The 16341-nt window shown below is 38.5% G+C and overlaps 1 protein-coding gene across 1 annotated transcript in view; it reads left to right on the top strand.

The window, feature by feature from the left end:
* Positions 1 to 16226, top strand: part of abcc6a (ATP-binding cassette, sub-family C (CFTR/MRP), member 6a) — a 21910-nt gene extending 5684 nt beyond the window's left edge. The window contains exons 5-31 of the mRNA XM_059571513.1: positions 2145 to 2264; positions 3735 to 3796; positions 3891 to 4022; positions 4445 to 4651; positions 5516 to 5693; positions 6082 to 6243; positions 6396 to 6488; positions 7252 to 7455; positions 7576 to 7722; positions 7860 to 7947; positions 8857 to 8926; positions 9033 to 9159; positions 9525 to 9701; positions 9867 to 10034; positions 10122 to 10314; positions 10602 to 10683; positions 11034 to 11142; positions 11235 to 11442; positions 11527 to 11837; positions 12000 to 12199; positions 12456 to 12582; positions 12872 to 12973; positions 13118 to 13264; positions 13607 to 13765; positions 13893 to 14059; positions 14211 to 14405; positions 15005 to 16226. Of these exons, the coding sequence (XP_059427496.1) occupies positions 2145 to 2264; positions 3735 to 3796; positions 3891 to 4022; positions 4445 to 4651; positions 5516 to 5693; positions 6082 to 6243; positions 6396 to 6488; positions 7252 to 7455; positions 7576 to 7722; positions 7860 to 7947; positions 8857 to 8926; positions 9033 to 9159; positions 9525 to 9701; positions 9867 to 10034; positions 10122 to 10314; positions 10602 to 10683; positions 11034 to 11142; positions 11235 to 11442; positions 11527 to 11837; positions 12000 to 12199; positions 12456 to 12582; positions 12872 to 12973; positions 13118 to 13264; positions 13607 to 13765; positions 13893 to 14059; positions 14211 to 14405; positions 15005 to 15113 (4044 nt within the window). The 3' untranslated portion in view covers positions 15114 to 16226. The remainder of the gene's footprint in view (positions 1 to 2144; positions 2265 to 3734; positions 3797 to 3890; positions 4023 to 4444; positions 4652 to 5515; positions 5694 to 6081; positions 6244 to 6395; positions 6489 to 7251; positions 7456 to 7575; positions 7723 to 7859; positions 7948 to 8856; positions 8927 to 9032; positions 9160 to 9524; positions 9702 to 9866; positions 10035 to 10121; positions 10315 to 10601; positions 10684 to 11033; positions 11143 to 11234; positions 11443 to 11526; positions 11838 to 11999; positions 12200 to 12455; positions 12583 to 12871; positions 12974 to 13117; positions 13265 to 13606; positions 13766 to 13892; positions 14060 to 14210; positions 14406 to 15004) is intronic.
* The last annotated feature ends 115 nt before the right edge of the window (positions 16227 to 16341 follow it).

The following is a 16341-nucleotide window of genomic DNA, read 5'->3' as shown; positions in this document are numbered from 1 at the left end:
TTACCCCTACTGGATCTTACAGCATCTGGAAGTATAGAATTAATTTTTTTTTTATGTAAATTATGTGAACAACTCACTTGGGTTTAGCTAATAATTTTATTTGACTAAATAATTAAAATCAAATTCATTAAATATTTCAAAGTTCAAAACATTTTTTATGTGCCATGGCAATAACCAGGCCAAATTACATGTTTCTAAGTGAATTTTTATGCCACACAGTCCTTTTCAGCCCAAGGACAATAACACCGCTAGCAAGAAAACAGGTTTACTAGTTTTAGAAACGAGACAGTTCTGACCCATATCATGGGAAACTGGGTCAAACATGAAGACAGATAAGCATATTTCTCATTGGCATGCTGACTTTATGCTTGAATAAGAGTGGGAAGACATTTTGACTGACCTACATTGTGACCAACGAAACCACTCTGGCCTTGTTTTTTATTTTGTGGTGTGGTTAAGAATAAAGCCTCTATCTTGGCAAGGGTCTCCACGGCCAAACGGATGTTTACTACAGATTTGTCTCAACATGGTTTGTGCTCCAATAGTGAAGCCAGGACGCTATATCCAGGACACCAGAAAGATAAACATAGCATCTACTATATGTGAAAAAATGCATGAGCAGCATATGAACAGCACATGTGAAGCTTTTGTAAATATAGCTACTTTTGGCTCCTCACCAGCAAATAGTGGCCGGAGCCTTGTACAGCAGCAATGTATGAGTTTCCAGATTGTAGCGTGACTTGAGGCCTTTTATGACTCTTTTCATACGTAATTAATTTATATAAAGCAGGCCATTAAAGAGTTTGGTTTTCACCATGATTTGCCTTAACTGTTCAAAATAAGCTTTACTATGTTGTTAATGCTCGTGCACACCCATGTCTTCTGACATTAGGCAAATAAGAAGGGACTTTGCACTGTAGCACTGCACGATTTCTTACAGAATAAACAACAGATCATATTTTTTTACATGAATCCTTACATCACTGAAATGTAAACAGTTTTGAGGAAGTTCTCGCTTGACATTTTGAAATGTCTTCAGTAAACAAGCCCTTTAAGCCCTTCATTACGAGATGTAGTCAACAGAGAGTTCCATAAGAACAGAATGTTCAGCATGAAATAATAATAATAATAATAATAAGTTTTATTTATATAGCACCTTTCCAGAGATCAAGGACAATTTACAATAAACAAACAACAATAAAGGCAGTTGACAAAGACAGCAGACAGAACAACAGTAGGCAATTGAGAGTGCAAGTACAGTAAGTGAGAATTGGGTAGATGGGGCAGCAACCAGCAGAAAAAAACTAAGAACTATAACATTCAGAAAATAGGTGTGTTTTGAGCATGGATTTGAATTCAGAGATAGTGTTAACAGAACGGAGTGATCGGGGGAGAGAGTTCCACATTTTGGGCGCAACAACACTGAATGATCTGCCCCCCATTGAAGGAAGGCGATGCCAAGGGACAACGAGAAGGCTGGAATCAGCGGCTCGTAAAGAGCGAGTAGGGGTGTAGGGGAGAAGCAGGTTACAGTGGTAGGGGGGAGCCAGGCCGTGCAGAGACTTAAAAGTGAGAAGGAGAATTTTGAATTTCATACGGTGAGCCACAGGAAGCCAGTGAAGATCATGCAGAATTGGGGAAATATGTGCATAATGCTTGGTGTGGGTGAGTAGTCTGGCAGCAGAGTTTTGAATGTATTGTAATTTGGAAATGGAGCTAGCTGATAAGCCAATGAAAAGTGCATTGCAGTAATCAAGACGTGAGGTGACAAATGCATGGATGAGTTTCAGCATCTGAGATACCGATAAAGGGATGGAGCTGAGTGATACGACATAGATGAAAGAATGCCAATTTAGTGATGGAATTAATGTGAGAGTGGAAAGATAGAGAGGAATCAAAAATTACACCAAGATTTTTAACAGTACTAGATGGTTTGATAAGAGAGCCAGCGATCTGACAGGTGAAGTTGGTAGGAATTCATGTAAACAGTGTGTTGGGAAGTCTGCGGATCGGGACTGCAATAACATCTCAGTACATTACGGGAAATCCCTGGTTGTGGTACTCTTTTAAAATAAAAAGTCTGCCTGTGCTCTTTTTCTGTAATCTGTATGCGATCTGCTGATTTTGGTGTCTCTACTTTTCAGGGTCTCTTTCCGGATATTGTGCGGTATTTGGCCTTTTTCTCGTACTTTGCCCTGCAGTTGGCGCAACTCTTCCTCAGCTGTTTTGCAGACCGGGCACCCTCAGGCAAAGCCATACTCAAGGTACGAACGGAGCAAACTCTTCATCAGCTAAAATAATCCATCACAAACAATCCTGTGGTGAATTTCTGTTGTTTACTAGTTTCCTTATGTAATATAGAACCCAACCCCACCATTTTGAAGTGAATTATGGTAACGGTGGTAGGATATGCAACTACTATCTCCCACAAGTATGCAGGACTTATATATTAGCTATTGGATAAAAAAGATGTTTTTCGGCAGTCAGTTTGACTCATCAACATGGACACTCTGTGGTCCTCCTTCCCGGATAATGATATATCCTTTTTTTAAACTAAATTCTTGACTCATTCTGCCCACTGTTTGGTTGTTAAGTATGCAAATAAAACATAGAGCAGAGCAATACAGAACGTAATCTCCAGACATTTCGTGAGATAGTCGTCCATCGGACTGTTCTCCTCCAGAGAAAAACAAGGAAACAAGCTCAGAGAGGAATTAGTGTGTTTGTGATGAGGTTCTAGCCACAGACGTCGGTGCCACACCCCTTGATCCCCTTCTGGCTCAGTCACTTCCTGTGTAGGGTTATCCACAGCATCCTGAAGAGTGAGACCTCCAGTGAGGAGGCGGGAGAGGGAGTGAGTGTTTGGGTGGATGGCTGTATGGGCAAGAGGGCAGCAGTGGGTGGAAGTGTGTTACAGTGGCACATAAGGCATGCACACACACAGAGAGAGGTCTACCACTCTTACTCACAGACACTTTCACACTGTTCCTCTGTTTACTCTGAGTTCACTGTTGCCAAATATAATTTCGAACCACTCCTTTCTCCATCCAAGAAAGCAAAACTGTGAAACTCTTCTTTCTAAAACTGACTGTTGACAGTTAAACACCTGGTAATTTATGCGTATAATGTTACAACTGTTTTCAGCAATTCTTATTGTAGTTGATGATGAAATTGTACCTCTATCATATTTTAATTAACATGTTTGGTTTGGTTATTCCAATGGAGACACTGCTAGACATCATGTCAATGGTACCAATAGCAATAATTTAAGTGGGCAAATTCAATAAATTATAGCCAAATAACCATGAGAAGATGGGACCCAATGCTATTTCTAGTTATATATTGTTTCAGAGTTTGTAAGAACATAGGCATTTCATTTTTTTAAACACTTATCCACATTCTGTACATTTTGGCCATATAGTCCCTTACGAAAGGAAAATATATTTACCAATATATTTCTTAAAATATATTGTGATATATTGTAATATATTTTCCCTTTTTATTTTCTAATATTTTATATATTTGAATACATTTAATAATATATTGATGATACATATATTATGTAATATATTGCAAAATATACAAATGATTGCCGCTTTCAATATATTCGAAAAAATAAATATATATAATATTATATGCCTAATATATTACATGATATTTTCCAATATACTGCAATAAATTTTTGTTTCATAAGGGGTGTATTTGTAGCCAACTTGTTCTTGTTCTTTTCTCAGAATCCATGTCCTGTTCAAGATGCATCATTCTTATCCAAGATCCTCTTCTGGTGGTTCAGCGGGTAAGGAATTAAATGATTCTGAATACCATTTCTAATTCTAACTCTTTGAAATACTTGTTGAAGGTAATGCAGTTTGGGTTGTGTATGCTTCCAGGTTGCTTTTCAAGGGATATCGTTCTCCTCTGCAAGCAGAAGATCTGTGGAGTCTGAGGGAAGAGGATACATCTGAGAAAATAATATCTGACCTGGAAGAGGAATGGACAGCAGAGCGCACCAAGTTACAGCAGTAAGTTTCATTGAAATAACAGACAAGTTTTTCCAACACGTGACATTTTCAAGCACATGCACATTTATATTGTTTGTCTATGTTGCTGTGGATCCTCATGCTGCTTTGATCAATGCAATCCCATTTCCATCTGAAAGATGCCCACAAAAGAGCTGATACATGAGGATTGTGTCAATTGGTTAGCTTGTTAACACTTTTCTGTTTTAAACATACAGTGTTTTCAAGTACTCTGAAATCCTCTTTGTCATAGGTCCCATGCAGTTTACAATTTGTGGAAACTTGCGTTGTGGCACAGGATGCTTTAATGTCATTCTGTTTTCAATTACAACTTACAAAGAGGTATTAAAAAGCTTACCAACTGCACTTAAGCTTTAGCATCAATTCCTTATGCACATGTCCATTTGCCTCTTCTCCATCTACAGGCAGGAGAACCCACTAAACACCAGTATTACCTTGGAATCTCGACTACCAGAGCAGGCCCAGTTTCTCAGGAAGATTCAGAAGGAGCAGAGTTCAGGATTTTGTCTCTTACGGACACTTGCGCGCAGCTTCGGACCCTACTTCCTAACAGGGACGCTGTGCCTCATTGTCCATGATGCCTTCATGTTTTCAGTTCCACAGGTTCTAAGGTGAGAAAGTCAAAGCAGATTTAATGAGTCATCTTGGCCCATTCTTTTGGTATATCTAGGATAAGTTAGGCTTTGGGTTGTGTTTATGAGAAGTTCTGCCTTCAAATAAACACAGATGGCCCCTCTTTGCTTTTAGAGACAGCTTGCTAGGTTATCAAAATATTTTTAGAAGAGACATCTTACGGTTCACAATATCTTTGGATGAAAACAGGAAGTGGCGGTGTGCAGCAGGTGCTTGAGTCAGAGACGCCATACCAGCCAGACAGAGATCATGCTGTTTATGCCCACAGAGAAGCAATTATGGCTTCAAGTCTGAAAGCTTTAGAGAGCGAGAGATGACCACAGCATTCTGTCCGCCGTAGACGCGTTAGCTTCAGGGAGGGTAGAGGAACACTGGCGGGGTTGTGGTTACTACAGGCAAGCAGCCAGCTAAATGGGAGGTTCAGTCAGCTCCCAGCGAACAGGGAGATCCAAACTATAGCAAGTACATGTATTGTACTGGGATCCACTGTCAAAAAAGGTGGACTTTGGTGGGAACTGTGGAAACCTTCAAGGTCTCCTTTTCCCTTCAGTGTAACCGACGTGGATTTTGTAGCTTTTGGTTAGCATTCAGAAAAAACATTTTTCCAGTTGAACATGCTACCTCTTGTTAGGCTCAACAAATCCACCATTCTTCATTTTCAAAACATTTTCAAAGAAAGCTGTGGGTTTAAGCGCTACTGTTAACCTTGAGCCTAACCACAATGGTTGGATGCGGTCTGTTACAGAGGAATCTAGCCAAATGCTTAGTTACATCAGAAATCAGCAAATTCCTTTGTACTATATAGTGCCTTTATTCAAACCCTTTTCTCTCATTTTTTTAAGTCTGTTGTTAGGCTTTATGAAGGATGAGGATGCTCCGCTGTGGAAGGGCTATTTCTATGCCACTCTAATGTTCCTCCTGTCCTGCCTGCAGTCCATCTTCAACCATCAGTACACATATACCTGCTTTACTGTGGGCATGAGGGTTAAAACAGCTGTCATGGGTCTGGTCTACAGAAAGGTGGGGCATCTCACCTGCACAAAAACCTTTTTAGAACATATGATTCCGTGATTAGTCTATGATTTCTGAGGGAGGGAAGTATGTACAGAAATGGTTTCATGGGGCATAAATAAAATAGAAAAAAATAACATTTTATGGACCATGTCATTTCCTAGAATCCTCTAAACTTCTTCAAAATGAGCTGCAAGTAAAGTTTAACAGGTTTTTACCCATGTTATGAACTAGTGAAAGTTCTGGCAATACAATGTTTAATTTTTTTATTCAGTTAAATTCGTATCATTACAATTCAGCTTCCTGTAGGTCATGATCAGTTCAAGTAAATTCAAATGCCCTTGTTTTTAATCAATCCTTTTCTCTTCTTTATTTTCTCAATTTTATTTTTCCCCAGTCTCTTGTCGTGAACAGCGCAGCACGCAGAACATGCACAGTTGGGGAGATTGTCAATCTGGTCTCAGCTGATACCCAGAAGCTGATGGACTTTGTGGTGTATTTCAACGCAGTGTGGTTGGCACCCATTGAGGTCACACTCTGTCTCTTCTTTCTTTGGCAGGTGAGGGCACATATATTTGCTTATTTTTTTATTCCACTCCAGTAAACTATCTGACCTGAATTTCTTTCTAAGCATTTGGGGATACTGACTGAATAGCTGTTTTAACTTTCCAAGATAAATAAATGAGACATGTCTTGTTTGACTTTTTTCAGCATTTAGGACCATCTGCGCTTGCAGGCATTGCCACTGTGATCTTCATTTTCCCTCTGAACGGATTCATTGCAAGGAAGAGAAGCAAACTCCAGGTACTGTAATGTTGTAACTCAAAAATGATTCATGTGTCTTTGAGGTCATGAAATAAGAGGTTACTCTACAATAAAACATACTGCAAGTTCCATACCTCAAAAATCTTTTCTAAACATGTTGTATTGCGAGCTACGGTAGTGCCAAGTGTTTTATTCCTTCGAGGCAAGTACATTTATTTTATATATTTGAATAATAACAACGAGATTCTCATTGAGGGAGTTGAAAATGAGTTCCTTGTTTATCTCACCCACTAAAATTCTTTCTGAGCCATGAGACCGTAGAGGAGCCTGGTGAATGAGCGCTAAAGAAAGACAGCGTGAAGGGTCCACAGCTGGTTTAGATTTAGCTGGATGGATTCAAGCTTCTTTTGTTCCTTTGAAGTTTCCCATGCTTCCTCCCTAGAAAAGTAACCACAATGCTTGCAAACGGCAATAAAACTTAAACTTTCTTTTTAGAAAACAACAGATATTTGGCATGCGACTGATTGAGTCAATCTCTCAGCTCCTAGCTATTGTGTTCTAGAATATCTTAACGTGCAGTTAGGAATTTATTGCCTTCTTCAATATCAATCATTCTGGTGTGAGGTCATCCTGCTGAAAAGACCTGCTCATATTGTTGTGATGCTAGTCTAATTGGTGAACCAGCATTAACCACCCTGTTCATTAACATGGTTAAGATGGTTTTTCTGGTTCAGTTAGTCAAGAAGCCTTGTAGGAACATTGTGATGATTAAAAACTTTCCTGTTTTCTGGTCATTTCATAGGAGATACAAATGAAGTACATGGATGGACGGGTCAAGTTAATGAATGAGATTCTGAATGGTATCAAGATTTTGAAGTTCTACGCCTGGGAAAAGGCTTTTCTGGAGCAGGTCTTGGGATACAGAGAGAAGGAGCTTAAAACACTGAAGAAATCACAGATCTTATACTCAGTGTCTATTGCCTCTTTCAACTCCTCATCATTCCTGGTGAGATTCTTAAGTAATGCTTCAGGACACACTTTTGGGAAAGAACTAAACCTAAAATCACTAGGTCAGGATGTATTTTATTTTATAATTTTTTTGACTGTGATTTCCATTCTTTGCCAGATTGCTTTTGCCATGTTTGGTGTCTATGTACTCATTGATGATAAGAATGTTCTGGATGCTCAGAAAATCTTTGTATCAATGGCTATCATCAACATACTGAAAACTCCACTAAGCCAACTTCCTTTCGCCATGAGCACAACCATGCAGGTGAGAATTACATAAACTCTAACACCATTATATTCTGCCCTGATTATTTACTGATGGTGTCTGTATTTAATTTTTTTCTTTTTTTTCTTTTGTGATCTTTAATTAAATGTAAGAATAAAATTATTCTTGTGTTGCAGGCTCTCGTCTCTTTAAAGCGTCTGGGGAAGTTTCTTTGTCAAGATGAACTCAAACCAGACAATGTGACAAGGGAATCCTTTAAATCTGGTGAGAGATGACTTGTTATTATTGTGCAATAGATGAGTAAGGCTAAAAAAAGACTGAATGTTGTCTGTACCCTGTGAGACTTTCCCTCTTCCCTTCACTTCCGTCTGTCAGTAAAAATATGAGTGAGATGGAGATTAACAACAGTTTGATAATAGCTTCTAAATTTCACAGTTAGACGGTAGTGATGATTCACTTCCTTACACTGGCAAAAACAATTAAGAGATCTCTGAAAACACACTGGATCGCCTGCATGGGAATACAGTGTAGCCTACTACTAACAATATTATTGCATTTATTTATTTAATTGTACTTGTCGATCATTACAGACCTTGCACAAAAATAACAGTTCATTTAAAAATGATTAACCTTGTTACAAAATAAAAACAGCTACAATATAACAGTATTATATTAAATATTATACACTTTGCAATCAAAGTTACATTTATATGGACTTGTTAGTCAACACATTACTTATAACTTTTATATAACTTTATAATATTTCATTATTTATTTATTTTTTACATTTATTTATTTTTGTTGGTATAAAAACATTATTAAAGTACCACCAGTATATTGCCATGAACAACTCTCAAACATTAGCAGTTATTATACAAATAAATTTGATTGGGGGACGGTGGTGGGGAGCATTCATCAAAGCTGTTCAAGATAGCTTGTGAAAACTGTTATTGTGAAGATAAAGCTAATTAGACTGTGTAATTAAAGCGACTCTATAATTTCACAAGCTGCAGAAGAAATCTAGTTTCCCAGAAGCAATCTCTATAATTTCAACGGCACTTTTCTTAAGAACAGTTTGTGTTTGTGTAGATGTCTGCATGTTATGGTAAGTGATTCAGGCATGATATTACATGATTTACCCTTGCTCTTTGATTGTTCCTCTTTGCTCGTCAGATGTGGATGGTGTAGTGTTTGAGAATGGAACCTTCAGCTGGTCTAAGGATGGCCCCCCGTGTCTAAAAAGGTATCATTATCCAGAAAGTTTCCACAAGACTCCTGAATACACAATCAGGCAATAAGTGTCCAAGTTTAAGCAACATCCCCCTCACTTACTTTGTGTGTTGGAGCAGGATCAGCGTTAGAGTTCCCTGTGGTTCACTGGTTGCTGTTGTCGGCCATGTTGGCAGTGGGAAATCCTCGCTGCTTTCTGCCATGCTGGGGGAGACTGAAAAAAGAAGCGGGACAGTCTCAGTCAAGGTACTTACATTAATCAACCATAACGCTCATTGTATATATTTTATGAAATATGATTTTGAATGGCATGTTATGATTATACAGAAAGTGCCCATAATGAGAGCCCTGTCTTTCAAAGTTGACTCGCATGTAATATATAATTATATGTAATATAGAATTATAAAATTCATGAGGTACTATAGTCTGAACGCACATTGAAATTCTAATTAATATTTGAAAATAAACAAAACTTTTTAGCAATTCAAAAAAAGTCTAGATTATATCATATTCTGCACTATTTCAAGGCCACTAATCAAATTTCAAAGAGCAAAATAGTTCATTCTTACAGTTGATTGTCTTCTTATCATTTCTTGCTCCTGTCAATATAGGGCTCAATTGCCTACGTTCCCCAGCAAGCCTGGATCCAAAATGCCAGTCTGCAGGACAACATTCTGTTTGGACGGGAAAAAAAGGAAAGCTGGTATCAGCGGGTGTTGGAAGCCTGTGCCCTGCTGCCAGATCTGGACAATCTGCCTGCAGGAGATGCCACTGAGATCGGAGAGAAGGTGAGACCCAAAGTAGAGGACTGAGCTTCTATGAGCTAAACTTCCATGATTCAGATTCAACTGGATAAATTAGCATCCATGAGACCAATCACAATTGAGCATGGATCTATATATAAATCTTGATATACATCTAAATAAATATAGTTTTGCATTTTCTTTTGTCAGGGTTTAAATTTGTCTGGCGGACAGAAACAGAGGGTGAGCCTGGCACGTGCTGTTTACAGGAAAGCTGACGTGTACCTTCTTGATGACCCCCTGTCTGCGGTGGATGCACATGTTGGTCAGCACATCTTCAACAAAGTCATTGGACCCAGAGGCATACTGAGAGACAAGGTGACTACCACTGTAGTGTTTACCCTACAGATGGAATGGGGGGTAATTTTCTATCTCCTCAGCATTTCCAATTTCTTTTTTTCAAAGACACGGGTTTTGGTGACCCATGGAATGAGCTTCCTGCCTCAGGCCGATTTGATTCTTGTTCTGGTGGATGGGGAGATCAGTGAGAGAGGTTCTTATCAAGAACTTCTGAACCGGAATGGTGCTTTTGCTGATTTTATCCACACCTTTGCAAGCTCTGAAAGGAAAGAGTGCTTTTCGGAGGCTTCACATAGAGGTAATATTATTGTGGTGTGTGTTCAGGCATTTATACTAGCTGAAAAGATAGATATGCAGTCATTGTGGATTCTGGTGTCCCCACCAGGGAATCAAGTGTCACTAGCTAGTTCTTCTGGTATGCCCTGCTTTAACCAGTGTTACACTATAAGCTATATTGTAGGACTAGTATGAAAATTCATAGCGGTTCAAGCTGATCTTCTCAGAAGAGATATGTCAGATCCAAATGTTGTTTTAATGTGAAAAAACTATTATTGATCATTTTATGTTGAATCCATACATTTACAGGCTCCAAAAGACTGTCTGTAAGATTGAGTGTTACTGAATACATGCCATTTTCCAGGGATCTGTCCCAAGAGCAGCTTATCAGGTATGAGATTTTAAATTTGCTTATTCAGTGATACTGAATATGACTTTAAATGATGCAGAAAACAGGAAATGACACTAATATTGTGGTACAAAATGAGGACATAAAATTTCAAGGAAACAATCAAGTTGGGTATTGGGATGAATTTTATGACATAAACCTGAAAATATCTTGAGCCATTTTAACCACAGACCTTATTTCGGGCATATAAAAAAATATCGACTTATGGATGATTGAACCTAAAGTGCAAAAATGCTAGTTCATTTCCAGATATTTAGACTCTGCAGCACTTATTGCTGGTTAAGTTATTCACTAAATGGGAAGCATAAAGATTGATTCAAACTGTCTTTTAGTGGCGACACCAACAGTATTTCAATTGAGCCGCTGCCCGATTCTGACGAGGACCACATCCAAGAAGACCTGGGCAAACTGACTAAGGCTGATAAAGCACGAATTGGCAGAGTAAGAACATTTATCCTAAAATTGATGACATTTTCTTTTTATTAACTACATACGTTTGGCTTATTATCTCAATTTTTCTTATGTCCCAATAGGTCAAACTTGAGATGTACATTGAATACTTCCACACTATTGGTTTGCCTTTGATAGTTTCCATTGTATTCCTGTATGCCTTCCAACAAGCAGCATCTCTGTCTTATAATTACTGGTTAAGTTTGTGGGCTGATCAGCCTGTCATCAACGGCACTCAATTAAACACGGATCTGAAACTGGGAGTCTATGGAGCTCTCGGCTTTGCTCAAGGTCAGCAGAGTTTTAGTGTTTTACCTCAACAGTTCAAGCTACGATTTAAGTAAACTAAACTGTTTTGAATTTATTTTGTTTTAGGAATTGCCATATTTGGTACCACGGTGGCCATCTCATTAGGGTGCATCATCGCCTCCCGCCATCTCCACTTGGAACTTCTAAACAACGTGCTTCACTCCCCTATGTCGTTCTTCGAGACCACTCCCAGTGGCAACCTCTTCAATCGTTTTGCTAAAGAGATAGATGCCATAGACAATATGATCCCTGATGGGCTGAAAATGATGCTAGGTTACTTCTTCAAACTGATGGAAGTCTGTATCATTGTGTTGATGGCCACTCCTTTTGCAGCCGTCATTATCCTTCCTATGGCATTCCTTTATGGTTTCATACAGGTATGCCTGAATCTGCATTTATGGGGTTAAAGAAAGAAGGCCAAATTGCTAGAACTTTCTAGAACCCATCTGCTGAGCCAACCATACCTGAATTCAGAAGCAATGGTTGAAATCATTACGGTTTTGAGTATAATCTCTCTCTCACTCTTTTCAACCTTGAAGAGTTTCTATGTGGCCACATCCTGCCAGCTGCGGCGGTTGGAGTCAGTGAGTCGCTCTCCCATCTACACGCATTTAAACGAGACAGTACAGGGTGCCAGCGTCATCCGGGCGTTCAATGAGCAGTCCCGCTTCATCATGGGTGTCAATCACAAGGTGGATCACAACCAAACGGCTTACTTTCCCCGTTTTGTAGCCACAAGGTGAGACACTGCTCAAAATTAATTTTTACAATCACAATAACAAACTATAAGCATTCTTGCATTCAAAAACAACTAGGTGGGTGCAATGGACTGGAACAGCCATTTAAAAAACTGCTGATGCAATTCAAGACTGCATTCTGTGTCAAAGAAACTTTTTATGGCACCTTACTATACTCCTGTTTTGGGCATACTGTATCATAGATAACGATTGCTTTATATTGATATTAACTTAGTTCTGGGATGTCTTTTCATGCAGGTGGCTGGGTGTGAATTTGGAGTTTCTGGGTAATGGTATTGTCCTTGCTGCTTCTATTCTCTCTGTGATGTCAAAAGGAACCCTGAGCCCTGGGATGGTCGGTCTGGCCGTGTCTCATTCACTTCAGGTGTGAATCATTTCAAATGCCTCTATGCAGAATCCGACATTACTGATATAAATATTACAAGAGCTACCAGATATATTTGCAGTCTTGTTCATGCAGTGTTCACCCTCAAACCAAAAAAGTTTTTAACTCTTCCACAAGATCTCCTATGGTTTAGCTTTCACTTGTGGTCAGCCTTTTTCAAATTAACATTCAGAGAAGAAAATGTGAACCTTATTTATTTGTCTGTTTTAGATCAGACAAATTACATATCATCCTTATTGACTGTCATTTTTGTTTGCTGTTTTTTTAGGTGACGGGTTTCCTTAGCTGGATTGTAAGGTCATGGACAGATGTAGAGAACAACATTGTATCAGTTGAGAGAGTGAAAGAGTATGCAGACACTCCAAAAGAAGTGAGTGTGGCTGTATAGCATAATTTAAAATTCTATTCTATTTAATAATTTATTTTATCAACCTTTATTTCCAGTTGTAAATTATTTCTTTCTTTGTTGGTCAGTAATAGTAAGCATTTTCACTGTCCATATCATTATTTACAGGCAGCTTGGAGCATAGAGGGAAGTTCTTTACCGCCATCTTGGCCTCAAAAAGGGACCATCGAATTTAAGGATTATGGCCTTCAGTACCGTAAAGGCCTGGAGTTGGCCCTGAAGGGCATCTCTGTTCACATCAAAGAGCGGGAGAAGGTACAAGTGAAGACTTTAAAGTATTCTACATCAGCATTTACTCTAAAATATTATTGCTGTCTATTTTTATGGATGATATATACCTTGCCTCATTCCTCTTATAATAGTCCAGAGTAGCTCACCTAAAAATGTCAGTAGTTACTAGCAAAGATAAAGTAATACATTACAGGATAAAAGTGAAAGTTCAAAGTACACTGCTGTAATTATGCTTGACAAATATTTGGCGGGACTGTGGTAAGGCAAAGTGTTCTTGCATAATAGTCCCATAATTTCTTTGTCTGGAAGTCAAGCTATGTTGAAAATGTTCCCACAGACTTACTCTCTGGTTCCTTATCCTTTCAGATTGGTATTGTGGGAAGAACCGGTGCTGGAAAATCATCTTTGGCTCTTGGAATTTTCCGGATCTTGGAAGCAGCAAAAGGACAGATCTACATCGATGGAATCAATATTGCAGAGATCGGGCTTCACGATCTAAGATCCCGCATCACCATCATTCCACAAGTGTGTACAACCAAAATCCTCCACGTGGAACCAAAATTACTATATAATTTTCTTCTTCACGTCATGGCTTTTTCAAATTTTTATGAACTCCTCACAAATATGTTTTGCAATTTTAATATCTTTCCAGGACCCAGTGCTGTTTTCAGGATCTCTACGTATGAACCTTGACCCCTTCGATGCCTATACTGACGAGGAAGTGTGGAATGCCTTGGAACTGGCTCACCTTAAACATTTTGTGTCTGAATTGCCAGATAAACTCAATCATGAATGTTCAGAAGGAGGAGAAAATCTCAGGTAAGTGCTATTCTTTCATCATTTTAAATAACTAAAAAGTGGTTTAAAGTCTTTTTAATTCATGTTCACTCGTGGCCTGCAAATTGCAGCCATGACATTTTAATCAGTAGAGACTTTGGATTAATAATGGTGAGTGGTTCTCTTCCTGCAGTCTTGGTCAGAGGCAGCTGGTGTGTCTAGCAAGAGCTCTTCTCAGAAAGACAAAAATTTTGGTGCTGGATGAGGCCACAGCTGCATTGGACCTGGAGACAGACACCCTGATCCAGTCTACCATCCGCAGCCAATTTGAGGACTGCGCTGTTCTTACCATCGCACACCGCCTCAACACCATTATGGATTACACAAAGTATGTCATTTTACAAAGCCATTGAACAGTGGTTCCCAAATTGTTCTCAGTGGCATTCTCAAACATTGTTCAGTTTGTTTGAGGGGCCCAAAACAACCACATTTACCGTTGTACCATTTTGTGGAATCCAGTCGTTTCAATACAGAATTTCATATGAGGACAAATTATTAAAATATTCAGATAAGTTGGTCACACAATTGTCTCTCAACTGTGCTTCATACATTGCTAAACTAATGACAAATTTGGCTGAACGTTTATTAATGTCACTGCAGTATTAGGAGAGTTTTTAGATTTTTTGGAAAGTGATTTAGCTGCTTACAAGTCGTAAAAGTGCTTCATTGATTTATGTGTGACTAAATTCTAATGAACTCTACTGCGTAATTTATGAAATTAAAGTTTTATCTGAAGGCCCAAATGAGATTATTATCTACATTGTAATGTTTTATTAAGACTATCTTGACCAAACAGGTAAATTTAGCGCTAGTATACATATTTTAGCGTACGTCGCTACAGTTTGGGAACCTCGTTACTTGATTTGCCTATTACACAGTCATTTAATTGTTAATGTTTTAAACGTTACCTTATTTTTGTTTTCTCAGGGTGATTGTAATGGATAAAGGACATGTCGTCGAGATGGATTCGCCCAGTAACCTTATTGCAAAAAGAGGCCAGTTTTACTACATGTGCAGGGAAGCTGGGCTCTTGTAAGACTTTATTTGCACATCGACTGTTTTCTTGCGTCTCCTTGTGGCGAAAGCAAAGAATCTGCAGACTCTCCATTTCTCAGTGCAGAACACAGAGAAGACAGCTGGTGCTTCACAAGGGGAAAACCCCAGACACTTGAATCACACACTTCCCCACAAATGAAACTGGTTTGCTTGTTAAATTTGAAGATGAAAATATAAGTTTTTACTCAGGTTTACTTGCCATCTCCATGGGCAGAGTAACACTATGCAGCTCTTAGGAAGAATGAGAAAAAGGCGTTCCTGCCTGAAGATAAAGATCAGTGCCTCCTCCAAAGCTATTTGTAGGGTTACAGAACGATGTAGTTGATGGAAACCTGTAAATATGGCACCTATTTAAATACACAAAACAATTAAGGAAGAAAACGGTCTGTTCTGCCTGTGCCCTAGCATCCATGGAGAAAGAACATGAATGTGAATAGCTAACATGTTAATGTTGCACAGGTAAATAACAAATCAATGCAAAAAATTCTTTAAGCTCTAATGGATTCTTAGTTCTCTTCATAGACAGTCAGTTGTGTGAAGAATCACATAAGAGAGGACAATATGTTTACAAACATATTGCCACATATACTTGACCTAAAGTTTCCCAAAAGTTCCAGACTCCCTTTCAGACACTAATTAAAGCTTTTACGAGGGTTTAGAGAGAATAACAGTACAGTTGGCCAAGTCAGTTGTGTTGTTTATTCGTTTCAACTAAACAAATAAAACCTGTACATAATTAGTAATATTGAATGACTTCATTACTGCTGACCAAATAGTTTTAATAGCAAGAAAATATTGTTTACCACCATTATGAAGGCGATATTTTTATTTAGCAGTTTCGCACTTCAGTGTAAGAAGTGTTTTGCAAGCATTTTGTTCTCTGTAACTGTTACTGTAGATTTTTAGAAATATATTTTAATCTTAAAAGTGGACATGAAAAAGACAGTGCATCTCGTCTTGTACGATACATGTGTGACATGTACATTCATGTGCCTTTGTGACACTCCAGATTTTATTTATATTTTATATTTAATCTTTATTGACACGTCATCTCATGTTTGTATGTTTATACATGTAATAATTGTGTATAAAGAAACTTGACATCTCGTTAAAGGATGTGTCATTGTGCTTTTGTAAGCTTTTCTACAGGCTTCATATTTGATGACAAACTGAAAAACAACATCAAAAAACACTGTGGACATGACAAA

Source organism: Carassius carassius, chromosome 17 (genome assembly GCF_963082965.1).
Source record: "Carassius carassius chromosome 17, fCarCar2.1, whole genome shotgun sequence".
Lineage (NCBI taxonomy): Eukaryota > Metazoa > Chordata > Actinopteri > Cypriniformes > Cyprinidae > Carassius > Carassius carassius.
This window is presented reverse-complemented; position numbering and strand designations above follow the sequence as displayed.